Source organism: Onthophagus taurus, chromosome 2 (assembly GCF_036711975.1).
Source record: "Onthophagus taurus isolate NC chromosome 2, IU_Otau_3.0, whole genome shotgun sequence".
In the NCBI taxonomy this organism is placed as follows: Eukaryota; Metazoa; Arthropoda; class Insecta; order Coleoptera; family Scarabaeidae; genus Onthophagus; species Onthophagus taurus.
The window spans coordinates 4682505-4709922 of NC_091967.1; the positions used below are offsets into that span (position 1 = coordinate 4682505).

Here is a 27418-nt window from a genome sequence, read left to right on the forward strand (position 1 = left end):
GAATAAAAATAAAAATACTTTATTGACAGTATTGATGCTTTATTGATTTACACCATTCTTTTTAACATTTAGAAGAAACTCTCTGAGTTAACATCAAACATCATTTAATTTATAATTTAAGATAATAATCTCAAAAATAAAACATCAACGTCCCAACGAATTGTTGCCGCGTACAATTTCTTTTTTCTTTCGTTTCTTAAAATCCGGCGACAAAGTACTTTCATCACTTAAACTTGCACTTCTTTGGAATTTCGAGTTCCATAGTTCACTGACGGCCTTAAAGGGACTCGTACTTTTTAAACTTTTCGAAGGACTCGTATTTTCGCTTGATAATTTTAATCTTTTCCTACAGTTTATATCACCGTTATTTTCTTTGGTAATGGTAATTTTAGCATTTTTTTCGTAACGTTTCAGTTCGGTTTCGACTAGATAAACATTTCGGGTTGATAGTTGTGGTGATGATGACGATAAAGTTTGTCGGAGACTTGCAATGATGGGTTGTTCCTTAATTTTTGATAATTCATCTTTTATTGGTTCTTTTTTAATTTCTGTTATGGGTAATGTATCGTCGAGGAAAACATCGTCATCTTCATCGTAGTTGATATCGTTTAAATAAGACCTATTTTTAGAATTAGAACTATTCGTACTCGTGGAATGTTGCTTTAATTTAAAAGGACTAGAAGGGTGGGTTTGAATTCCGGAACTCTCGTTGGATATATTTGATGGATCTTCTGAGATTTTCCAAATATCTCTGTTTTTATCAACGGTTGCGGCGGCTAAAGTAACGGAATTTGAAACTATGGATAATAATTTTGGCGGTGTTGGTAGACTCATTGATTTTGTGGTTCGATTAAAATGTATCGGTGATTCTATGTATCTTTTATTTTGGAATCTATTTACTCTGGAATCTTGAAATGAATACATTCTGCAATGGTTGAAATTGTTGTTGTAAGTATACGATGCTCTTATAGTTGGATTAGAAGAGGCGCTTCTTCCCAAAATACTAAAGAATAAATTCTTTAAAGCTTCCCGAAAATCTTTTAAATGATATGCGTATAAAATTGGATTTCCTGCTGAGTTCGCGTGCGACAAGATAATACACAACAACATAAAAGTTTCGTTTATTTCACAATCACTACAAAACGCGATGACACAATTCACCGTGTAAAGCGGGATCCAACAAATCATGAAGAATAATACTATGATGGAAAGATTTTGAGTTGCTTTTACTTCTCGTTTTTGAGCGGCCCCCAACATTCTGAGCATTGTCCCACCGCTAGTTCTTCCGTTTGTTGTTGTGCCGTGCGTTGGACTTATTGTAACAATTTGGCGAAGCTAAAATTTTTTAAAATTATTTAATTATAATCACAAATAATATTTATAATTACCTGTTTCAATACTACCCTATAAATGTGAGCATAAAACGCAGCCAATAATAAAGCTGGTGTTATTATGGTCCCAAAATACAGAAAAACCAAGTAATTCATATCGACGACACGAAGAAAGTAGCATTTTTGGTTGTATTGGGCATCGTTATTGTACCAACCCATTAATGGCAAAAAACCAATCACTGATCCAGCAAACCAACAAATACCAATTATCACTGAAATAGAAAAGAAATAAAATAATAATTAATCTTGTATATGTTTTTCAAAAACGAATTAGTATTTATTATTATAAACATGGTATTTTTGAAATAACAGACTTATTAATTCACAAATGTCTTGAATCAAGTTTTCTCGAATCACTTTTTTCAAATCATAATGTCATCAAAATTCATAATACATCAAATTTAATTTTTTTAACTTTTGATTTATCCTCAAAATTTTCAAGTGCTTAATAACAATGAGAGAAATCGTTCATATTCAAATTGGTCAAGGTGGAAACAACATTGGTTCAAAAGTATTAAAATTTGATCGTCAAAATTAATTTAAATGAATAAATTTCTTTGATATAGTTTTGGGAAGTAATCTGCGACGAACATGGAATCACCCCACAAGGTTTTTATCGCGGCGATAGTGATTTGCAACTTGAACGAATTAATGTTTTCTTCAACGAAGCAAGTGGACATAAATTCGTTCCGAGAGCGATTTTGATTGATTTAGAACCGGGTACGATGGATACTGTGCGTTCATCGGCATTTGGGCAACTTTTTCGCCCGGATAATTTTATTTTTGGAAGAGCTGGAGCGGGGAATAATTTTGCAAAGGGACATTACACGGAAGGAGCTGAGCTTTGTGATTCTGCTTTAGATATTATTCGAAAAGAAGCTGAAGGATGCGATTGTTTGCAAGGGTTTCAGGTTGTTCATTCATTGGGGGGTGGAACCGGAGCTGGGTTAGGAACGTTATTACTTTCTAAAATTAGGGAAGAATATCCCGATAGGATTATAAGCACTTTTTCGGTGTTGCCAAGTCCGAAAGTATCAGATGTAGTGGTTGAGCCTTATAACGCTGTTATGTCTATGCATTTTCTCGTCGAAAATTCTGATGAAACTTATATGATTGATAACGAAGCTTTGTATGATATATGTTATAGGACATTAAAACTGTCAGCGCCATCATACGCGGATTTAAATCATCTTATTTCTTGTGTAATGGCTGGGGTAACGACTTGTATAAGATTCCCAGGCCAATTAAACGCTGATTTAAGGAAAATCATGGTTAATATGGTCCCGTTTCCACGTCTTCATTTCTTCGTGCCAGGGTTTGCGCCTTTAACATCGAGAGGGGGCGCTCAATATGCGGCAGTAACAGTTCCCGAATTAGTTAGGCAACTCTTCGATGCGAAAAATATAATGTGCGCATGCGATCCAAGAAGAGGGCGTTATTTAACTGTAGCTTGCGTTTTCCGAGGTAGAATGTCAACAAAAGAGGTTGACGAACAAATGATGAACATACAAGACAAAAATAGCACATATTTCGTTGAGTGGATCCCAAACAATATCAAATCAGCTATTTGCGATATCCCACCGAGAGGATTAAAATTATGCGGAACTTTTATTGGAAACACAACAGCCGTGCAAGAATTATTTAAAAGGATGTGCGAAGCTTTTTCAGCTATGTTTAGGAGGAAGGCTTTTTTACATTGGTACACCGGGGAAGGAATGGAAGAAAGCGAATTTTTAGAAGCTGAAGCTAATTTAAACGATCTTATTTCAGAGTATCAACAATATCAGGAAGCTCAAGCTGATGGTGATGATGACTACTAATAATAAATCGTTTAAAACTGATATTTTTAGAATTCTTTTAATTTTACGATTTACATAAAATTTAGTCTAAAATTAAAAACAGGAAAATGTGATAAATTTTATTGTCAATTTATGTTCTATCTAATTTTATCACATCTTAACATGACGTGAAATTCGAACCAAACCCGTTGGTTATTAAATTTAACGGAGTTTTTCCGTCTGTAAAACATGGTTTATCTGTTTTCGACACCGCTTGCAATTGATTTAACTCATCAGCAGATAACAAGTCGAATAAATGGAATTGTTCGCATTGGATGAATCCAATACAAAGTTTGAATTAAAAAAAAATTAAGAATATTATTGGCAATCAATTTCTGTTTACATTTCTGAAATTCAATTACCCAGATAATAACAGAATATAATGGAAATATTTCAATTCTGTTGAAGTAAACAACAAAAAAAAAATTCACATAAAAGTGTAGTTAATTAGTTATTTATTTTAAGAGCGTTTCTGTGTATGATTTAAGATGAAAGCGTTGTATGGAAGTTCAAATATGAGTACTGCGAGAATTTCTTGTTTTGAGAGAGGAACTTCGCTGCGAAACTTTCACATCTAAACAAATGAGTGATACATCTTGTAGTAATTTAAGTTGCAAAAAAAAAATTAATAATTATATATGATAAACGATTTTATGATTAAATTTGATACTAAGCACTATCATAATCCTTAATTGACGAAGATTGATTCGATTATCCTATAAGAAAATCCTATAAAGTGCATTCGCTCTAGTTGTTAATTTATGCTGAAACGTAGAACTTGACGACCCAACCGGGCAAACATCGATATATCATTGCGAAAGACATCCATTAACGTTGACGTTAGTTTTAAAGCTGCACCTTCTTTATAAAGTTCGGTGAACTTATTCTAAAATATTTAGCAACAACTAACTACAAAGAAAATATTATTCTCGTTAAAAAAGAGATTATGTTTCACCCTCAACTAATTAAACAATAATTTAAGTTTAATAAGGCGTTAACTTAAAATAATGTTCAAAAATGTTTCAAGTTACAAGTTAAACAAACAATGATTCCTGAGAGTCGGAATTTTTAAAAATGAAACAGAGGATGTTCAATCATCAAGAAATTGCTAGCTATTAGCTTGAAAGTTTGAAGGATAAATGTGAATTTGAATCCTTGTCCCGGTTACATGAAGGATTAAATCTTTTTAATGTTTTTGAATTAATATTTGTAAATAGATACTTTAAAATTAATTATTATTGGGTTAACGATTTCCACATCATATTACCCTTCAGGTTTTATAGGGTTCAAACAGGTTATTTACGGCCCTTATTAGCCAACTTTTCTTTTCATTGAGAATTGAAATTTCCAGAAAAACTTTTCAATTTTAAGTTACGTTTGTTTATTCACTGAATTAACCCGGTTTACGATCGTTTCATGCGAAACTTTTTAATCCGTCCACTTCAAATATTTACAGCAGTAAAGTACGCGCGATTAATATTGATTTATTTACTTATTTTATAATAAATTTAAAGTGATTACTACTGTTTTCGTTGAATTTCAAGAAATAAATTCATTTAATTTTTGAAATTACAGATAAACTTTGTGAGAAATCTAAAGAACCACGCTGTATGTAAACTTTTGTCTTTCACTGTATATACGCTCAAAAAAATAGGTGTAGGGTAGAAATAAGAATTATTAATCGATATTTTAAAAACATCGAAGTGTATCATAACAACATCAGTATTTTTAAATCGTTTATTAAAAAAGTTAATGTGATAATTAAAATTTATTTGCAAATTTTTATCGCCCTCTAGTAGAAGTTGTATTAACTAGAATCTAGTTAATAAAATGTGGCAGGAATCTGTAATTGTGTAATAAATCCAAATAATTCACTGTTTAGCGTTTTGTTTACCTGTTTTTTATGGTATTGCTATTGCGTATTACTCATCTTCTATAAGACTAGCTTTATCCAAAAGTAGAGGCTGTATTTTAATAAATTATCTTCTAAAATCGTATAATGTAATTTGTTTAAACGTGAACCAGAAAATCTCTATATCACCACTACACATTGTGGTCCTTCTTGAGACAACTAAAACCGTTTAACTGCCAATTAAAAAAGAGATTAAAATGTTAATCGTATTTAAGTAAGTTCTTTATAAATTTAATTATTAAATGATTTTAGTACATATCTCGCGTTCTAACCTTAAAGTATTGTTTCCGATGGCATTATAATCGAAATCAAAGTATTTATAGACGTACACACCAACATTAACACCACATATTTGCACATTATAACTCGAATAACCTTATTAAATGTCAAACTGACACATCATTTGATTTTGACAGATATTTGCAATGAAATTCGTACAAAGTCCGTTTTACATACAACAAACTAAAAGTGGTTATTTTCCATTTAGAATTTTAGGTTTATTTATTTATTTAATAAATAAAAATGAACAAATCTTGTTTATTTATTTTATTTTTATATTTAGCTGGTTGTTTTTTTTAAGTATTTGATTTATTTTAAATTGAAAGAAATTTTCGTTTGTATATTGTTCTTGTTTTGAACTGTCATTTAAGTGACGTATGATTTAGAATAATTGAGGTTGACAAGTTATGTTTTTTATTTGTTGTAAAATATAATAATGTGAACAAAACCAAACCCTCCGCCACCATATCCCGGGCCAAACCCCATTCAACCAGGTATTTTTCTTTTTGTTTAATATGTTCAACGCACATTATTTAATATTATTCGTAACCACATTGATATACAAGTATAGGTTAGGATGCAATAAAGGAATAGATTTCATCATAAAATAGTAAGCAAATTCAATTATTATTAACGACAAAATGAAACTTCCACTCATAAATAATTTACTTACATATGTTCGTGATCTAGATAATATCAAAATACGTAACGCAACATTAATTATTATCTTCCATAAAAAGCCATGAACTGTGGTGTTCTTTGTCGAGACAATTTGATAATTAATAGTTAATTTAATAGCCCATTTGTCGTGAATGGATATCGTTTAATTGCATCTTTTATAATATAAACCCACTCACAATGGAATACAATAGATACTATGCTAACGTTTTAACGCAGTTCTATTCATTCATGCGTGCAATATTTACTAGTTGTTTCATTCATCATGATTAATAGGTTTCAATTAAGTAATTTAGACGCGAATCAATACTTACGTAATTGTTTATTTAATTTAAATTTTGAGTTACAATTTTAAAAGCTCCCAGAAAATGGATTCTATTCGTTATTATGTCAGTGCATATATGTATAAAGCTCCGCACCCATAATTTACATAAATCCATGTAAATTAGCAGCATTATAATGAACCCCAACTAAATCTATTAACATTATTTGATATAGATTTAGAGTAACAAAAAATCCCACTACGTGGCAACGAAAGAAAAAGCCCTCATAAAAAAGGAAAAATAAAGCTGTCAATGTAACGAGAAAATAAGGGCGTACATAAATACTTGACGATCTTCATTCGATCCCGATGAAATGGTTTCGAAAAGCTTTTATGTTTTTACGAAGGCGTGGATATAAAGAGATTTCATTTATCTATATTATCCCAAAATAAAGATAAAAAATAATGATGTTAACATTTTTTATCCTTTCGTTTCCTGTTTTCTAATAACTTAATCAATTCTTTTGTAGATATTTTATGATTCCCTAAAGACAACAAAGTCTCTAGAATTCTCCGGAATAATTTGCATTCGCGCCACTATTCAATCTAGTTAATTAATGAACACGGATGTGTACACCGTTCAATTTGCAATTTTATGTTACCTTATTTGAAACTAATTTAGAAATTTTTGTTGTTTTATACATCTGGTGTTAAGCAATATTGCGAGAATCCGTTCGAAATGGAGAAGCGCAACTCACCATTTAATTAAGAAATATACCAAGTTGGTTTTAGAGCGACATTAACCGGACTTTATTTGTTGAAAATCTCTTTTCTAGGAAAGTAATTTTAAAGCAACTAAATTTAGTTGAGCAAGTTAATATTATAATTTGTAAGGAATTCTTACCTAATGCAGTTTTTGTTCTTACGTTCCTTGAATAACCCATTGGATGTAAAATAGCCCAATATCTATCGACGGATACAGCGACGAGACAAAATATCGAAATTGTACAAAGCACGACGAGTAAGGAAACGGTGAATAAGCAAGCGTAAAGATTCGCTGGTAATCCAACAGAAGCCAAGATGGCAAATGGGATTCCTAAAAGGCCGACTAAAAAATCGGCTGCTGCCAATGAAACGATGTAATAATTAGTCCTCCTTCTTAATTTTCGCTCCCTTCTAAAAACCAATATGACCATAGCGTTACCGACAACCGCAAAAACAGCGACGAGAACCTCGCAGATCATATAGTACAAATTCAACTTTCCGTTATCTGTTTCATGTACTTTTGTTGTGTTTATGGTATCAACCATTTTTAGGGGAAATCTTTCGATTTCTCTAAATCGCTTTATTAATTTAATTCATCCTAGTTCTTGTGATTTTATTATGATTTTTATTCTTTCTTGAACAGCCATCTGAAATTAAAAAAGAATAATAAAAATTCAAAAACCCAAAACTGAAATATCTATTTATTAATATAACAATATATTATCGCATTTTATCGACTTTATTTGCTACCCAATATTAGTATTAACATTGACACTGTGGCGGTTAATAACCTGATGCCAGGAATTCTAATCGTGCGAATTGCACGCGTTCCCAAATCCCCATCAATCAACACGAATCGTTCAAATTTCGATAGAATTTCCATCAGACAATAACTTGCGTATCTCATTTGATGAAGCAAATATTATGAATTGACCGAGGTGGCGAGATTTTGTGCGTGTTGTAAACATGACCCACATTTTATAAATTTGGTTCATGCCAAAACAGTTGTTTCCCGATTATTCAACGTTTTCATAATCTTAATAACATAATAATCACCGGATTTTATCGATAAGTAATAATCATGGTTGTATTATCCATGGTTGAGGTTAATATTTTTTTTGTACTTAAATGTATTATGTTTCAAAAAATATATTACAGGTGGTATGTATAAAATATTTTTTTACAGTGTTTTCAAATAAATATTTAGGTATCGATTTATTCAATGTTATACAGGTGATTTATAACATACGGAACAGAGTAAAAGGGTAGTTACTAGGAACCAAATTGAAAATATTTTCTTAATAATGTTTTGACCACAACTTAATAATCACAAATATATAGAACGTTAAAGTTGAATTAATGGCCGAGCATTTCTTATCATATACGGTATTACACTACGTTTAGATTCAAACTGCGAATATTTTGGGGTTACTTAAACAATGTATAATTAACAAAAATAATAAAATGTTTGTAATATAGCAGTTACGGCTATTTAAAAATTTGTTAAAACGCTCAAACGGTGTTGTTTGTTTCTTAAGAACTGCTGATATAGTAGACGCCACGAGAGCTGGCAGTAAATCATCGTTTTCCGCTCTTACAAACGCCATACGTAGTTCACAAACCGCTAAAGAGTAAGGTGTGTTAGAAAGAGATAGCATTAGTTTAATATGTCTGCTGTACAATTCAAATAGACACGTCGAAAAAGTACGTCTGTTCTTCTTAGGCCCACTTTTACCATCCTCCTGATAAACTATCTAGAGGATAGTTGCCATGGTTACGACAGTTTTAAGCGCTCTCATTGGCTAAGAACTGGATTTATCTATCGGATAAATTTATCAGGAGGTGGTAAAAGTGGGCCTAAGGGATGTAACTCTATAATTATAACCTCAAATCGAAACGTCTTGTGAGCGTTGTCATGAATCTGTTAGTGTTTTCACAAGCCGAAAATGAAATAAATTAATAATTAATGAATAAATTATGAATCACTGTTTAAATAAAACTTACTTAATCCCTTGCAAATAATAACCTTTTAAAGTATTTGTTAAATAAATAAATAATTACATAAGTTTTTGTATAAATTAATTTTAACGATTTTTCGCTGCTTAACCTCTCCTAAATTTAACAATGTTTGACATATAACCTCCATTACTAACCTAACATACATTTAATTATATGTGGTGCAATAATCTAAGTCGTACGTCCATATCTTGATTCATACCATTTTTAAACGTCAAGTCACTGCCAGCTCTCGTGGTTTCTACTATACCATATTTTTATTGCTGCCAATCCAGTTGATTTGGTTACTTAGCAGCCGACAAGTATTTTAATTATTCTTTACTGAATGTCAGCGATTCCCAAAAATGGACGTTAAATTATTTAAAAAATTAACATGCGATATCTGTAACTATTAAGTTTTTAACAAAACATTATTAAGAAATCTCTTCAGTTTTACCTCTAGTACCTACCCCTTTAGTCTGCACCGTATGTTATAAATCATCCTGTATACAAGATATTATTCGTTCGTATTATTATTATACAGGCTGTCCCGAAATGACGTGTACAACGCAAGACCACAAGTACCTTGACTAAAAATATGATGATTTAACTCAACTTATCGGCTAAATACAGGATGTCCGGAAATGACGTACTGAGAGATACGGCACTAAAACTAGAGCTAACTCTAGACCCAGAACTAGAAATTTTCGGATTGATTTGGGTTGGGTTGCAACCTTCTTCAGAAAGAAAATTGAAACCCAACCCAACAACTCCAAACTAGAAACATAGTGGTTGGGTTGGGTTACAACTTTCTTCGGAAAATACTTCGAACTTGCTTCTGAAGAAAGTTGTAATCCAATCCAACTGGAAACTTGTTTTGCAATCTTCTTCACAAGCAAGTTCGAAGAGTTTTCTGAAGAAAGAAAAAACATACGGGTTGTGTTGGGTTGCAACCTTCTTCAGAAAACACATCGAACTTCATTCTGAAGAAAATGGAAACCCAACCCAACTCGAAACTAGAAATATACTGGTTGGATTAGGTTTTATTCTAAATTACAGCTTATTTATCAATAGATATTGAATATTAATGATTATTTATAGACAAATTATCCGACCTTTGAGAACCTCCTGTAGACGTATGAAGCATGGTACAACATTTTATAATTAAAATTTTCGCTTTAGAATCGAAAGAAGAATGTCGTGTTTTCTGAACCAACCTGTTGAGTTGCACCTGTATGTTTTTTAGTTTTGGGTTAGGTTGAGTTGCAGCAACCCAATCCAAAACTAAAAAACATACAGGTTAGGTTGGGTTGCAACTCAACAAAATGCGTTGCAAAATTAACTTTGCAACCTTTTTCAAAAACAAATTCGAAGTGTTTTCTGAAGAGAGTTGCAACCCAACCTAACCTGTATGTTTTTTAATTTTGGGTTAAGTTGCAGCAACCCAACCCAAAACAACACTTCGAATTTGTTTTTTGTTGAGTTGCAGCAACCCAACCCAAAACTAAAAAACATACAGGTTGGGTTGCAACTCAACAAAATGGGTTGCAAAATTAACTTTGCAACCTTTTTCAAAAACAAATTCGAAGTGTTTTCTGAAGAGAGTTGCAACCCAACCTAACCTGTATGTTTTTTAGTTTTGGGTTGGGTTGCTGCAACTCAACAAAAAACAAATTCGAAGTGTTGTTTTGGGTTGGGTTGCTGCAACTCAACCCAAAACTAAAAAACATACAGGTTAGGTTGGGTTGCAACTCTCTTCAGAAAACACTTCGAATTTGTTTTTGAAAAAGGTTGCAAAGTTAATTTTGCAACCCATTTTGTTGAGTTGCAACCTAACCTGTATGGTTTTTAGTTTTGGGTTGGATTGAGTTGCAGCAACCCAACCCAAAACTAAAAAACATGCAGGTTACGTTGAGTTGCAGCAACCCATCCCAAAACTAAAAAACATACAGGTTAGGTTGGGTTGCAACTCAACAGGTTGGTTCAGAAAACACGACATTCTTCGTTCGATTCTAAAGCGAAAATTTTAATTGTAAAATGTTGTACCATGCTTCAGAAAACACTTCGAATTTGTTTTTGAAAAAGGTTGCAAAGTTAATTTCGGGTTGGGTTGGGTTGCAACATTCTTCAAACACAAGTTCGAAGTATTTTTTGAAGAAGGTAGCAATCCAATCCAGCCCGAAACTAGTTTCATACGGGTTGGGTTTACTGAAGTGTTTACTGAAGAAGGCTGCAACTCAACCCAACTCAAAACTAATAAACATACGGGTTGGGTTGCAACTCAGAATGTATGCTGTTGGAATCGTCAATAAATATAGCATAACTTTTAAATAATAAAAACATAAGATATTATTACTGAACATAACCTCAAAAATGATGAAAAACCTGATGAGTGAACAAACTGATAACTAAATAATGCCGGAATGGACGGAACTGATACTATTAATAATTTATTTACAAGTATATCAAAAGCTTTTGTATGGTAATATCACCATCATTAGTTTACGCACTGCATCGTAATAATTTTAATCAAGGCCGTATAGCAACTATATCCACTATTAAAACCAGAGAGTGTTTGCGCTAACATGATTCCCCTCAATAAATGCAATTTGTCTCCAGAATGACTCCACTATTTGCATATGTATATGTATTCACCAACAACTAATACAAATTCCAATACCAACGGATACAAGTTTAGTTGCCCAATTTTTATGTTATATACTTCTTTGTTATTCCACAAATAAAGGTTATCATTATTATTATTCAGGAGCTTTATAACATTGAAAAATTGTTTTATATAGTCTTCATTCGATCGTGAATTTGAAAAAGTTTACTTGAACGGAAAATTGCTAAAGGCTGTTTTATGGGGACCGCGATATTCGCAGTACAGGTCACTTCACGTTATTGAAAAGAAAACAAAAATAATAGAAGTAGAGACTTTTAGACGAGTAATATTTAAGATTGTGCAATAAATGCAAATACGTAAAACATGTTGTGTTGTCATTAATGTCGAACAGCAACTAGTGAATTCGAGTACCACTCAAAATTTTATTGGTCATCACCGTTTTCGCGCGTTCCACTTGACCCTAAATCTTTATTACATATTTTCACATCAACAGTCATAATTTTTGCTATATATATCGCATTTGGAGAACCATAAAATGATTTACGACTAAAAACCGTTATTATATTAAAGATGTATAACATAGTATCCAATAAAATTGTATCAACAAGTATTTAAAAAATTAATTAAGATTTCTTAAGAACACTAAATGTGTATCACAATTCTTAATATAGTGTTTTTTGCTTGAAAATTTTTTCAATATTATATAAAAGATGGCCCTAAAACCAATTTCTTCTTCTATATTGCTTCATCCATCTTTAATATCCACTTAGCAAACTAATCCTATAATTTTCAACATTTCTCTTATCACCCTTTTATGAATCAGGGTTACATTTTACATTACATAGAATACATATCGGGTAGGCGGACCAACCAACCTTGCACCGCGACCCTAAGGATCTATTGTACCCCGATAGATATCATTATCAAATTTCACCGTGCAGTCCAATGCTCTTAACGAACATTAATACCTTGCTCGGCGAAAGGTCATTCAGATCTTTTGAGGAGATAAACTGCGACCCAAAAATCGAGAATCTGATACGGTTAACGGCAGGGCAGTGGCATAAAACATGCTCAACCGTCTCTGCTTCCTCCGCACATAGTCGGCATTCAACATTGTCGGCTAAACCCAACAAGTTGAGGTGTGCTTTTAATCGGCAGTGCCCAGTAAAAACACCCATTAGAACTTTTATGCTATTACGGGCAAGTCTTAAAATATTCCCGGATTTGACAGTGGCGATGTTAATAAACACCTTAGCATGTCTCATTCCAGGAGAACTGGTCCACGGTAGGCGAAGTCTCTATATCTAATAATCCTATATTTGGCCATCGCAAATGATACACCAACTGCTGGTTCCGGTCCCACAAACGCTTCAGCGCTGCCATCTCGTGCTAGCTTATCTGCCGCTTCATTGCCAGCAACACCAGAGTGACCCGGGACCCAGATCAGAGAGACTCTGTTGTCACAACTCAGTGTGTTTAATGTTTTCTTACAATCATTAACCAGAGCCGACACCGTTTTCACGGCTTGCAGCGCCTGGAGAGCGGCTTGACTGTCTGAGAAGATTCGTACTGTCATGTTCTTCACCCCTCTTTCAAGAAGGATTTTAGTACCCATGTCAATAGCAAATACTTCCGCCTGGAATACAGTACAGTACGTACCCAGGCTGTAGGCTTGCTTAATTCGAGGTGTCTGGCAGTATACTCCTACCCCTTCAGGCGTTTTTGATCCATCTGTGTACAAGCAAATGTCTGCCCGAACCAGAGAATTTTCATTTTCGATCCAGGACTGCCGCTCAGGCAGTACAATCTGGTATCGAGCATTAATCACTGATAGTGATACCGCCAAATCTGACGGCATTGATAGCACAGTATCAGTGCTTATAATGTCTTCCGCAGCCCATTGGTAGGACATGTCGGAACAGTTTTGAGCATATTGCTTAAATCTGTAAATGGTTGTTCTAGCCACTTTCTCTATATGCAAATGCAGAGGAGATAGGCCAAGCAGAACCTCCATTGCTAGAGTTGGCGTTGTGCCTATCGCACCAGAGATTGCCAATCCAGCTACTCGTTGAATTCGTGAAAGTTTACTGATAACTGAAGTCTGTCGGACTTTCCTATACCAGGCTGCTGCTCCGTATGTGATCATAGGTCTAACCACAGTCACATAGAGCCAGTACAGTCTTTCAGGGGTAAGACCCACAAAGACTGCGACAAGTCCACAAGGATAGTCTAGCTTTGTGCAAAACTCCCTGCAAATGTCCATTCCATGACAGGGTTTTGTCTAGGATTACTCCTAGATATTTGACTTCCTTTGAGAAAGGAATTTCTTCACCTTGGATAGTTGGGCGGATTAGTCCATCCAACTTTCGCTTCCTGGTGAAGGGCACAACAATTGTCTTTTGCGGGTTTATTGAGAGGTTCTCTCCCTTACACCAAGCGCAAATGGTATCTAGGGTCACCTGGAGGACTTTAGATATCCTCGGCAAACAGGTTCCTTTGACCATAACGACAATGTCATCAGCATAAGCTTGTATTTCCACACCAACGGCTTCGACTATCGCAATCAGATCGTCAACTAGGAGGGACCAAAGCAGGAGAGATAACACCCCTCCCGGCCTGAAGCGTATCGTATCACCGTGGAGTGAAGTAGAAACTATTCTACTATCTAGCATATTGCGGATCCAACCCGCTATAGTTGCTTCCACTCCCCTGTCAAGAGTAGCTCTTTCAAGAGATTGTGGTATTGCGTTGTTGAACGCTCCCTCTATATCCAGAAACGCACAAACCAAGATTTCTTTATCCTGCAGCGTCCTGGATACTCTACCAACTAAGTTGTGTAGAGCCAATTCTGCTGATTTTCCCTGCTTGATAAGCATACTGGTGGCGACTCAGTGGACCAGATACCAATGGCACCGTACGGATATACCGTTCCAGAACTTTTTCAAGGGTTTTCAGCAGAAATGACGTTAGGCTGATGGGTCGAAAGGCATTAGGAGTAGGGACCGAACGGCCCGCTTTGGGTATGTAAGATACCCGTACCTTAGTCCATTCTGCCGGCACATATTTCCAGGCGACACTCGCTCTGAAAATTTTTACCAAAATTGGCAACAACAAAGACCTCCCCTGCTGTAACAAAGCAGGAAAGATATTGTCTTCTCCAGGCGATTTGAACGGCTTAAACGTTTGAATTGCCTGGTCCACGGATGTGTAAGTGACGACTTTTCTAGCCACACTCCAATCCGTATTTGAGGGGCGCTTTGCCTTGCAGGAATAGCCCGCTGTGGCATTATCGGCCCTCATCATCAGGCTTCCTGGGAAGTGAGTCTGCATGAGAAGCTCCAACGAGGCTCTGATAGAGTCCGTAAAACTACCGTCAGGCCGCCTAAGTGAGCCCAGGGGTAGTGCCGGATCTCTAGCGAGAATCTTGTGAATTCTTGCACTGCTGGGTGTGTCTTTCACTCCCTCACAGAACCTCCTCCAAGACTCTCTTTTTGCCTTACGTATGTTTTTGGTGTAATTCGTTAGAGCTTGTTTATATTTCTCCCATTCACCTAATGCCTTGGCCCGGTTGAAAAGCTTTCGGACCTCTTGTCTTTCGGAGCTAAGAGATTCGTTCCACCAGGGTGTGCCCCGATTACTACTTTTCACCTTCAGTGGACTGCTACTGTGATATGCAGAGCGAATTGCCACAGAGATCTGCTCCGTGGCTATTTCAACTGAATCAGGGTTATGTGTGCATGTTTCAACTCGTCTGGTATCCTTGTTTTCCCTTTCAAGCAATCTCTAAAATTCCCTGCTAAAGCTTCCTTTATAATTTGTTCTGTCTCTTCACCATGCATTCCTGTGCTCTTTAAAATAAGCAATTTGGCACAAGGGGAGGTAAGGGGTCCATAGCAATTGAGTTTGTTAAATGATGTTTTAAAACATAGATTTTCAGAAAGATTAGGTCGAGTTTAAAAATTTTTTAATTAAAACTCGGGGAAGTGCTTAAGCTCTTTGATCGGTTCAATAAATATTTCCTATAAACGAATTTCCCATTAAATTTACATTTACAAAATGAACTTTCCGTCAAATAGAAAAAGACGAGATTATAAAAGAAAGGACACGTGTCGGATTGGAATGAAGAGGACGTGTTGTTGGCAAAGATTTACGAAGTGCATTGAGAATTCTTTTTGAAACTTAGTTTCGATTGATTTCTAAGTAGAAGATATTCTCGGTCGCAATAAAAAGGAAACGTTCAGTAAAAGTTAGATTGATACAGTTTTCAACAAATATCTATAAATGTTTTGTTGAGAATTATCTTCTACATCGTGACTTTTTTTAAAACATACTTACGTGTAATTAGAAACCTCTATTGATTCATTTAAACTCAATAATAACGAAAGTCACGTATACAACGAAAGATATATAACTGTTTTAGGAAAATTACATCCATTTGCCATTAGTTTCGCGTGCATTGAGTTACAAATGAACTCAACTCTACAAGATGGGACAAGTGATTTAGTTAGGGTTTGCATGAAAACTTAAAGGTTATTATACTCCCTTTTCGATTAATATGATTCGTATATATGTATATGTATATAAGTGTTTTGATGCAATACATGCTGCAACGTGTTAAAAATGCAAATGTAGTTATTAACGGGTTAAAATAGCGTGTTTAGTTCAACATTTTCCACACCTTCCTTTGTCCAATGAGACGGAAAATAAAATTACCTTGAAAAATGACGTGGAAATACGAATAGGGGTGTAATGTTAATTGTTTGTTAAAATATTCAGATAACAAGGAGAATTTATGGATTGAGGGTGTTTTGTTTCTATTGTCAAACCAAATGGTTTGCAAATTAATTAATACGGGCAAATTATTTAATAACCGTTATCTATTTAATAAATTAATTATCTGGAAGTTGATAAACATTTATAACAAGAGTTTAAATGATTTATTTCGTTACTTCATACTACTAAAATAATTTTATTTCGTAATGTATACACCTCGATAACATTTCAATAGGATATGGATTAAAAACGTCAATATGTAATTATCGTAATAAGTATGAAGAGTGGATGAAGCGAAGGTGACCACTTTTATAGGAGCTAATTAATTGCAACCTATGCGTGTGCTTAAAAACGATGAAAGTCTATGGAATGGATATAAACGGAAGAAATTCGATTTCGGTTCAACGGTATTGTAAGGCATCAATACCTCTTTAATTTCATACGGACAAGTGTTAATTTACCCCTTCAGACGGTGAATATGGTGAAAATTAAAATTGCTGTCCTCTGTACTAATAAATAGAGGTAAATACAAATTTTTTAAGATAAATTTTTGAGTTGTAACACTCTCAGATTTAAAAAATTCATACAGTAGTATCTGAAGAATGAATTGAGATATCATCATGAAATAAAAAGCAATTTAAAACATCATTTCTTGGAATCTTCAAATTTCGGAGTTATGATTTTTTGAACGCAACCTTACATAACCTTAAACATCAATGTTAGGGTAATTAATCTTTACGTATCTCAAAAACTAATTGATATATTGTAATGAAATAAAAAACAGTTTAAAGCAAACTTAATGAAGATTTAATCCACCATAAATAATTTCTTATTTTCCATAAACATTGTTGTTATGATTTTTTAAACCCAACTCTGCATGTTTGATTATTATGGATATGAAATAAAAATTTTAAAAAATCGTATCTCAAGAACGAATTGAGATATCACCATGAAACAAAAAGCAATTTAAAGCAAATTTACTTAGTATTTAATAGTTTAAAGATCATTCCTTGGAATCTTCAAATTTCGGAGTTATGACTTTTTAAATGCAACCTTACATAACCTTAAACATCAATCTTAGGGTAATTAATCTTTATGTATCTCAAAAACTAATTGAGATATCGTTATGAAATAAAAAGCAGTTTCAAGCAAATGTAATGCAGATTTAATCCACCATAAATAATTTCTTATTTTCCATAAACATCGTTGTTATGATTTTTGAAACCCAACTCTCCATGTTTGATTGTTATAAATATGAAATAGAAATTTAAAAAAATCGTATCTTAAGAACGAATTGAGATATCATCATGAAATAAAAAGCAATTTGAAGCAAATTTACTTAGTATTTAATATTTAAAACATCATTTCTTGGAATCTACAAATTTCGGAGTTATGATTTTTTGAATGCAACCTTACATAACCTTAAACATCAATGTTAGGGTAATTAATCTTTATATATCTCAGAAAATAATTGAGATATCGTTATGAAAAAAAAAAGCAGTTTGAAGCAAATGTAATGCAGATTTAATCCACCATAAACAATTTCTTATTTTCCATAAACATTGTTGTTATGATTTTTTAAACCCAACTCTGCATGTTTGATTGTTATGGATATGAAATAAAAATTTTAAAAAATCGTATCTCAAGAACGAATTGAGATATCACCATGAAACAAAAAGCAATTTAAAGCAAATTTACTTAGTATTTAATAGTTTAAAGATCATTCCTTGGAATCTTCAAATTTCGGAGTTATGATTTTTTGAACGCAACCTTGCATAACCTTAAATATCAATGTTAGGGTAATTAATCTTTACGTATCTCAAAAACTAATTGAGATATTGTAATGAAATAAAAAACAGTTTAAAGTAAACTTAATGAAGATTTAATCCACCATAAATAATTTCTTATTTTCCATAAACATTGTTGTTATGATTTTTTAAACCCAACTCTGCATGTTTGATTGTTATGGATATGAAATAAAAATTTTAAAAAATCGTATCTCAAGAACGAATTGAGATATCACCATGAAACAAAAAGCAATTTAAAGCAAATTTACTTAGTATTTAATAGTTTAAAGATCATTCCGTGGAATCTTCAAATTTCGGAGTTATGATTTTTTGAACACAACCTTACATAACCTTAAACATAAATGTTAGGGTAATTAATCTTTATATATCTCAGAAAATAATTGAGATATTGTAATGAAATAAAAAACAGTTTAAAGCAAACTTAATGAAGATTTAATCCACCATAAATAATTTCTTATTTTCCATAAACATTGTTGTTATGATTTTTTAAACCCAACTCTGCATGTTTGATTGTTATAAATATGAAATAGAAATTTAAAAAATTCGTATCTTAAGAACGAATTGAGATATCATCATGAAATAACAAGCAATTTGAAGCAAATTTACTTAGTATTTAATAGTTTAAAGATCATTCCTTGGAATCTTCAAATTTCGGAGTTATGATTTTTTGAACACAACCTTACATAACCTTAAACATAAATGTTAGGGTAATTAATCTTTACGTATCTCAAAAACTAATTGAGATATTGTAATGAAATAAAAAACAGTGTAAAGCAAACTTAATGAAGATTTAATCCACCATAAATAATTTCTTATTTTCCATAAACATTGTTGTTATGATTTTTTAAACCCAACTTTGCATGTTTGATTGATATGGATATGAAATAGAAATTTAAAAAAATCGTATCTCAAAAACGAATTGAGATATCACCATGAAACAAAAAGCAATTTGAAGCAAATTTACTTAGTATTTAATAGTTTAAAGATCATTCCTTGGAATCTTCAAATTTCGAAGTTATGATTTTTTGAACGCAACCTTACATAACCTTAAACATCAATGTTAGGGTAATTAATCTTTACGTATCTCAAAAACTAATTGAGATATTGTAATGAATTAAAAAACAGTTTAAAGCAAACTTAATGAAGATTTAATCCACCATAAATAATTTCTTATTTTCCATAAACATTGTTGTTATGATTTTTTAAACCCAACTCTGCATGTTTGATTGTTATGGATATGAAATAGAAATTTTAAAAAATCGTATCTCAAGAACGAATTGAGATATCATCATGAAATAACAAGCAATTTGAAGCAAATTTACTTAGTATTTAATAGTTTAAAGATCATTCCTTGGAATCTTCAAATTTCGGAGTTATGATTTTTTGAATGCAACCTTGCATAACCTTAAACATCAATCTTAGGGTAATTAATCTTTACGTATCTCAAAAACTAATTGAGATATTTTAATGAAATAAAAAACAGTTTAAAGCAAACTTAATGAAGATTTAATCCACCATAAATAATTTCTTATTTTCCATAAACATTGTTGTTATGATTTTTTAAACCCAACTCTGCATGTTTGATTGTTATGGAAATGAAATAAAAATTTTAAAAAATCGTATCTTAAGAACGAATTGAGATATCACCATGAAGTAAAAAGCAATTTGAAGCAAATTTACTTATTATTTAATAGTTTGAAGATCATTTCTTGGAATCTTCAAATTTCGGAGTTATGATTTTTTGAATGCAACCTTACATAACCTTAAACATCAATGTTAGGGTAATTAATCTTTACGTATCTCAAAAACTAATTGAGATATTGTAATGAAATAAAAAACAGTTTAAAGCAAACTTAATGAAGATTTAATCCACCATAAATAATTTCTTATTTTCCATAAACATTGTTGTTATGATTTTTTAAACCCAACTCTGCATGTTTGATTGTTATGGAAATGAAATAAAAATTTTAAAAAATCGTATCTTAAGAACGAATTGAGATATCACCATGAAGTAAAAAGCAATTTGAAGCAAATTTACTTATTATTTAATAGTTTGAAGATCATTTCTTGGAATCTTCAAATTTCGGAGTTATGATTTTTTGAATGCAACCTTACATAACCTTAAACATCAATGTTAGGGTAATTAATCTTTACGTATCTCAAAAACTAATTGAGATATTGTAATGAAATAAAAAACAGTTTAAAGCAAACTTAATGAAGATTTAATCCACCATAAATAATTTCTTATTTTCCATAAACATTGTTGTTATGATTTTTTAAACCCAACTCTGCATGTTTGATTGTTATGGATATGAAATAGAAATTTTAAAAAATCGTATCTCAAGAACGAATTGAGATATCATCATGAAATAACAAGCAATTTGAAGCAAATTTACTTAGTATTTATTAGTTTAAAGATCATTCCTTGGAATCTTCAAATTTCGGAGTTATGATTTTTTGAACGCAACCTTGCATAACCTTAAATATCAATGTTAGGGTAATTAATCTTTACGTATCTCAAAAACTAATTGAGATATTGTAATGAAATAAAAAACACTTTAAAGTAAACTTAATGAAGATTTAATCCACCATAAATAATTTCTTATTTTCCATAAACATTGTTGTTATGATTTTTTAAACCCAACTCTGCATGTTTGATTGTTATGGATATGAAATAGAGATATCACCATGAAACAAAAAGCAATTTGAAGCAAATTTACTTATTATTTAATATTTAAAAGATTATTTCTTGGAATTTTCAAATTTCGAAGTTATGATTGTTTGGACACAACCTTACATAACCTTAAACATCAATGTCAGGATAATTAATCTTTACGTATTTCAAAAACCAATTGAGATATTGTAATGAAATAAAAAACAGGTTAAAGTAAACTTAATGAAGATTTAATCCACCATAAATAATTTCTTATTTTCCATAAACATTGTTGTTATGATTTTTTAAACCCAACTCTGCATGTTTGATTGTTATGGATATGAAATAAAAATTTAAAAAAATCGTATCTCAAGAACGAATTGAGATATCATCATGAAATAACAAGCAATTTGAAGCAAATTTACTTAGTATTTATTAGTTTAAAGATCATTCCTTGGAATCTTCAAATTTCGGAGTTATGATTTTTTGAATGCAACCTTACATAACCTTAAACATCAATGTTAGGGTAATTAATCTTTACGTATCTCAAAAACTAATTGAGATATTGTAATGAAATAAAAAACAGTTTAAAGCAAACTTAATGAAGATTTAATCCACCATAAATAATTTCTTATTTTCCATAAACATTGTTGTTATGATTTTTTAAACCCAACTTTGCATGTTTGATTGATATGGATATGAAATAGAAATTTAAAAAAATCGTATCTCAAAAACGAATTGAGATATCACCATGAAACAAAAAGCAATTTGAAGCAAATTTACTTAGTATTTAATAGTTTAAAGATCATTCCTTGGAATCTTCAAATTTCGGAGTTATGATTTTTTGAATGCAACCTTACATAACCTTAAACATTAATGTTAGGGTAATTAATCTTTACGTATCTCAAAAACTAATTGAGATATTGTAATGAAATAAAAAACAGTTTAAAGTAAACTTAATGAAGATTTAATCCACCATAAATAATTTATTATTTTCCATAAACATTGTTGTTATGATTTTTTAAACCCAACTCTGCATGTTTGATTGTTATGGATATGACATAGAAATTTTAAAAAATCGTATCTCAAGAACGAATTGAGATATCATCATGAAACAAAAAGCAATTTAAAGCAAATTTACTTAGTATTTAATAGTTTTAAGATCATTCCTTGGAATCTTCAAATTTCGGAGTTATGATTTTTTGAACGCAACCTTGCATAACCTTAAATATCAATGTTAGGGTAATTAATCTTTATGTATCTCAAAAACTAATTGAGACATTGTAATGAAATAAAAAACAGTTTATAGTAAACTTAATGAAGATTTAATCCATCATAAATAATTTCTTATTTTCCATAAACATTGTTGTTATGATTTTTTAAACCCAACTCTGCATGTTTGATTGTTATGGATACGAAATAAAAATTTTAAAAAATCGTATCTCAAGAACGAATTGAGATATCACTATGAAACAAAGAGCAATTTAAAGCAAATTTACTTAGTATTTAATATTTAAAACATCATTTCTTGGAATCTTCAAATTTCGGAGTTATGATTTTTTGAACGCAACCTTGCATAACCTTAAACATAAATGTTATGGCAATTAATCTTTGCGTATCTCAAAAACTAATTGAGATATTGTAATGAAATAAAAAACAGTTTAAAGCAAACTTAATGAAGATTTAATCCACCATAAATAATTTCTTATTTTCCATAAACATTGTTGTTATGATTTTTTAAACCCAACTCTGCATGTTTGATTGTTATGGATATGAAATAAAAATTTTAAAAAATCGTATCTCAAGAACGAATTGAGATATCATCATGAAATAACAAGCAATTTGAAGCAAATTTACTTAGTATTTATTAGTTTAAAGATCATTCCTTGGAATCTTCAAATTTCGGAGTTATGATTTTTTGAATGCAACCTTACATAACCTTAAACATCAATGTTAGGGTAATTAATCTTTACGTATCTCAAAAACTAATTGAGATATTGTAATGAAATAAAAAACAGTTTAAAGCAAACTTAATGAAGATTTAATCCACCATAAATAATTTCTTATTTTCCATAAACATTGTTGTTATGATTTTTTAAACCCAACTTTGCATGTTTGATTGATATGGATATGAAATAGAAATTTAAAAAAATCGTATCTCAAAAACGAATTGAGATATCACCATGAAACAAAAAGCAATTTGAAGCAAATTTACTTAGTATTTAATAGTTTAAAGATCATTCCTTGGAATCTTCAAATTTCGAAGTTATGATTTTTTGAACACAACCTTACATAACCTTAAACATCAATGTTAGGGTAATTAATCTTTACGTATCTCAAAAACTAATTGAGATATTGTAATGAATTAAAAAACAGTTTAAAGCAAACTTAATGAAGATTTAATCCACCATAAATAATTTCTTATTTTCCATAAACATTGTTGTTATGATTTTTTAAACCCAACTCTGCATGTTTGATTGTTATGGATATGAAATAGAAATTTTAAAAAATCGTATCTCAAGAACGAATTGAGATATCATCATGAAATAACAAGCAATTTGAAGCAAATTTACTTAGTATTTAATAGTTTAAAGATCATTCCTTGGAATCTTCAAATTTCGGAGTTATGATTTTTTGAACGCAACCTTGCATAACCTTAAACATAAATGTTAGGGTAATTAATCTTTATATACCTCAGAAAATAATTGAGATATTGTAATGAAATAAAAAACAGTTTAAAGCAAACTTAATGAAGATTTAATCCACCATAAATAATTTCTTATTTTCCATAAACATTGTTGTTATGATTTTTTAAACCCAACTCTGCATGTTTGATTGTTATGGATATGAAACAAAAATTTAAAAAAATCGTATCTCAAGAACGAATTGAGATATCATCATGAAATAACAAGCAATTTGAAGCAAATTTACTTAGTATTTAATAGTTTAAAGATCATTCCTTGGAATCTTCAAATTTCGGTGTTATGATTTTTTGAACGCAACCTTACATAACCTTAAACATCAATGTTAGGGTAATTAATCTTTACGTATCTCAAAAACTAATTGAGATATTGTAATGAAATAAAAAACTGTTTAAAGTAAACTTAATGAAGATTTAATCCACCATAAATAATTTCTTATTTTCCATAAACATTGTTATGATTTTTTAAACCCAACTCTGCATGTTTGATTGTTATGGATATGAAATAGAAATTTAAAAAAATCGTATCTCAAGAACGAATTGAGATATCATCATGAAATAACAAGCAATTTAAAGCAAATTTACTTAGTATTTAATATTTAAAAGATCATTTCTTGGATTCTTCAAATTTCGGAGTTATGATTTTTTAAACCTTAAACATTTTTCCATAATCATCGTTGTTATGATTTAATAAAACTTTTCTCAACTATGTATTGTTTCTACTAAGCATATTATTCAATATATTTTTATCATAAGTTCTATTTCTGGCAATAACTCAAGGAAATATTTGTGTGCGACTTACAACCACAAGTAAATACGCACGTTTCTAATAGTAAAGTTGCCTAAGCACTACACCATAAACTATTGGTATCATAACCAGACCGTAAACAGTTTAAAATAAACTATTTACTTATTATTGACATTCAAGATATGCAAGCTATCGCCACTCGACATTGAAAATTCCCATCCAGACACGCTGTAAAATATAATTTTTCTAAAGTTTTTCTTTGCGTCATAAAGGAAAACACAAAGTTACTTTAATATTGAAATGATTTACGTCATCAACTATACTGTACTGTTTATTAACAGGATTTGCGTAATAAACAGCATTTCTTCTTATAATAAACCCCTTCCTAATAAAACGATTAAATTTTATTGTATAATTTGAAACGGCGGCATTCTCGAGCACTTTACATTTAACAATGACTTCTTTTGTAATTGCATTTGAGACGTTATCTCCTATTATGTTACATCCTTAAGAACTAACTGTAAACAGCATGTTATAACAATAAAGAATCACATAGGTTTTAGCACCACTGGTTTATATTGATCTTTGAAAATCCCAAAAAAAGGAATCGACAAATTCAATAAAGTTGAGATGAATTTAATTTATCTCGAATATGTAAATAAAAGAATATGTTGTGCAATAAATAGAGAATCTCATCGTTTTGTTTTTAGCTGTAGTGTATGCAAATATCAATCGTAGAAAGGGAAGGTGATAAACGACTTGTAGGTTCCTTCATCTAATGTATTTCCAGGAAAAAACACGGTCCACGTGAAGAGCAGTTTACATAATTCTTCATTGTCACAAAAAACTTTACGACTTCGTTATGTATTCAAAGTGTGTACATTCTTAGTTCGTTGTTTTTTTACTGAGACTATTTCTTTTGAGCACTATAATTTCAAAAAAGTAGCTTTTATTAACAACTTATTGGAAATAACAAGCTCTCGATAAACGATAAAGATATAATATATAAATATTGCAAATGATTAATGTACAATTCAAACCCCATGTTGTAATGTTTAATGAAATTAGTCGATAAATGAATTGTTGATAAAGACAGATGGATTTATTACGCAATTTTTGTAAGTGTTTAGATTTGTGTACAATTGATTTCACGTGTAATAGGTAGCTTTGGCTACTTAAAAAATAAATTATAATATTCTTATTAAATATAACCGCAAAAAAGATAAAATATAAAAAAAAATAGTATAAATAAATTATATCGGAAACCGCAACCACAAGATCAATTTTTACAAAGTTTTAAGATATCGTAAATATCAAGAAGAATTATTTTATTACCGTACAAAGTATTTTAAAGCTAAATAAAGCTAAATAAAGCTCGTATAATTCTTTCAACTTTTATCGAAAACAAAGATATGGTCCGTTTACTCCGTATAAGCTGTGATTACTGTTAAAGTGTGCCAAACAATAAATGGTATAACAAAGAGAAAGATTAAGTGAAACTAACATTGATAGCAGAGAAGATGTGAAACCGAACGATAAATGAAATTCGATACTGAAATTTAGATTAAACACAGATTGAAATCGAACAAAGTGATTTGGAGAGAATCTTATACTATTAAAATGGACAAAAAGACAGGAATTTGTGAACATATTGGATATCGAAAAAAAGTTAGGTTTAGAACAGTTGTAAAGTGTCATGTCAAATGTCAAAAATTTAATTTAATGTCACCTTTTTGAAGTTAACGATGTTTACAAATGAACCAATTTCGGATTTCTCTAATTTAATAATGTTATAATTTACGAAAATTAATAATACTTTAATAGTTATAAAAGAAAAATTAATAATTACTGGTACACATTTAACCCCTAAAAATTTAACCTTGACAGATATTATAAAAAAAAATTGTTTGTTTTTTTGTGTTGGTATTACCTAGGGTCCCTATAAAATTTATGCCATAAATTTAACGAAATCCAAATTTACTATAAAAATGTGCCACAAAGTAAACAATTTAATATTAAATTTTAATTATTGAAGTATAATTAGAAAATCGAAAAGGAAATTATGGATTTATATTAATATCTGAAGTTCGAACGTCAATGTGACAGAAGTGGATTGACATAACAAAATTTCCTATTAATCGTACCAACGTTTTGACAAGTATTATTGAAAAAAAATAATATTTAAATTCTGAAGATATAAACAAAAATAGTTTTATCTCTAAAGGAAGTATATTCTAATCATTGTAGATACATCAAGTTGGATATCGAATTAAAAGAAAATAAATGTAGAATTTAAATTGTGTATTTCTTTTTGACACTTTTAATGACAACTTGTTAAGTTTTAAAAATTTAATTTAATTACTTTTCTTAACAATTTTTTTAAATTGAAATACAAAGTATACGTTGAGATTACAAAACCGTCAAAAATAGACACTATACAATAGGTGTCATCAATTACGATCGTTTAAACACCGCAAAGTGTATTCAATCTTGCAACGAAGTAAGTTTAAGAAAATTAAACTCACCTATGCCGGTTTAATTTCAATGTTATTACCCACACACACACATTCTATACACAATTATAATTTAATTATAGTTTAAATTTAAAACCTTTTTTCTTATCAGCACCTAATTGTTTTGAAGAAAACTCCAAAAATGTTTTAAGAAATTATTCGGAAAAGCGCACGTTTCGCCAAAATTACACAAACCAACAACTTGAACGATATAAATAACTCGTAACATCAAAGTGTTTTCACATATTTCTTCGAACATTCATTATTTATTTAATATAATCGACTTATTACGCATATTTATGTAATAAACTTTTTGTTGATAGATAGAAATTATCTATCGTTCTTCTACAAAGTCTTACATGTAACTAAAAGCGTTGCTTCCATTTCGCTCGGTTCGTTCGCGGTTTACACTTACAGAGTCTGCGCCTAGATAATTCTTGTACGAACACGTTTCGCACGCAACTTGATCCTTAGCT

At 31.0% G+C, this 27418-nt stretch overlaps 2 protein-coding genes and 1 long non-coding RNA gene across 3 annotated transcripts; 1 reads left to right on the top strand and 2 right to left on the bottom strand.

Moving 5' to 3' along the window:
* Positions 1 to 27290, bottom strand: LOC111423630 (Adenosine receptor). Its single transcript, XM_023056904.2, has 4 exons — positions 26955 to 27290; positions 7265 to 7772; positions 1389 to 1603; positions 1 to 1335 (listed from the first exon to the last, which is right to left on the bottom strand). The coding sequence occupies exons 2-4, from the start codon at positions 7668 to 7670 to the stop codon at positions 145 to 147; spliced, it is 1812 nt and encodes a 603-aa protein (XP_022912672.2). The 5' UTR covers positions 7671 to 7772; positions 26955 to 27290; the 3' UTR covers positions 1 to 144.
* Positions 1750 to 3232, top strand: LOC111423631 (tubulin beta-1 chain-like). The gene is made up of 2 exons (XM_023056906.2): positions 1750 to 1902; positions 1958 to 3232. The coding sequence occupies exons 1-2, from the start codon at positions 1846 to 1848 to the stop codon at positions 3209 to 3211; spliced, it is 1311 nt and encodes a 436-aa protein (XP_022912674.1). The 5' UTR covers positions 1750 to 1845; the 3' UTR covers positions 3212 to 3232.
* LOC139428914 (uncharacterized) lies at positions 4288 to 5608 on the bottom strand. The gene is made up of 3 exons (XR_011639586.1): positions 5414 to 5608; positions 5124 to 5314; positions 4288 to 5072 (listed from the first exon to the last, which is right to left on the bottom strand). It is a non-coding gene; the product is annotated as an uncharacterized lncRNA (long non-coding RNA).
* Positions 27291 to 27418: the final 128 nt, after the last annotated feature.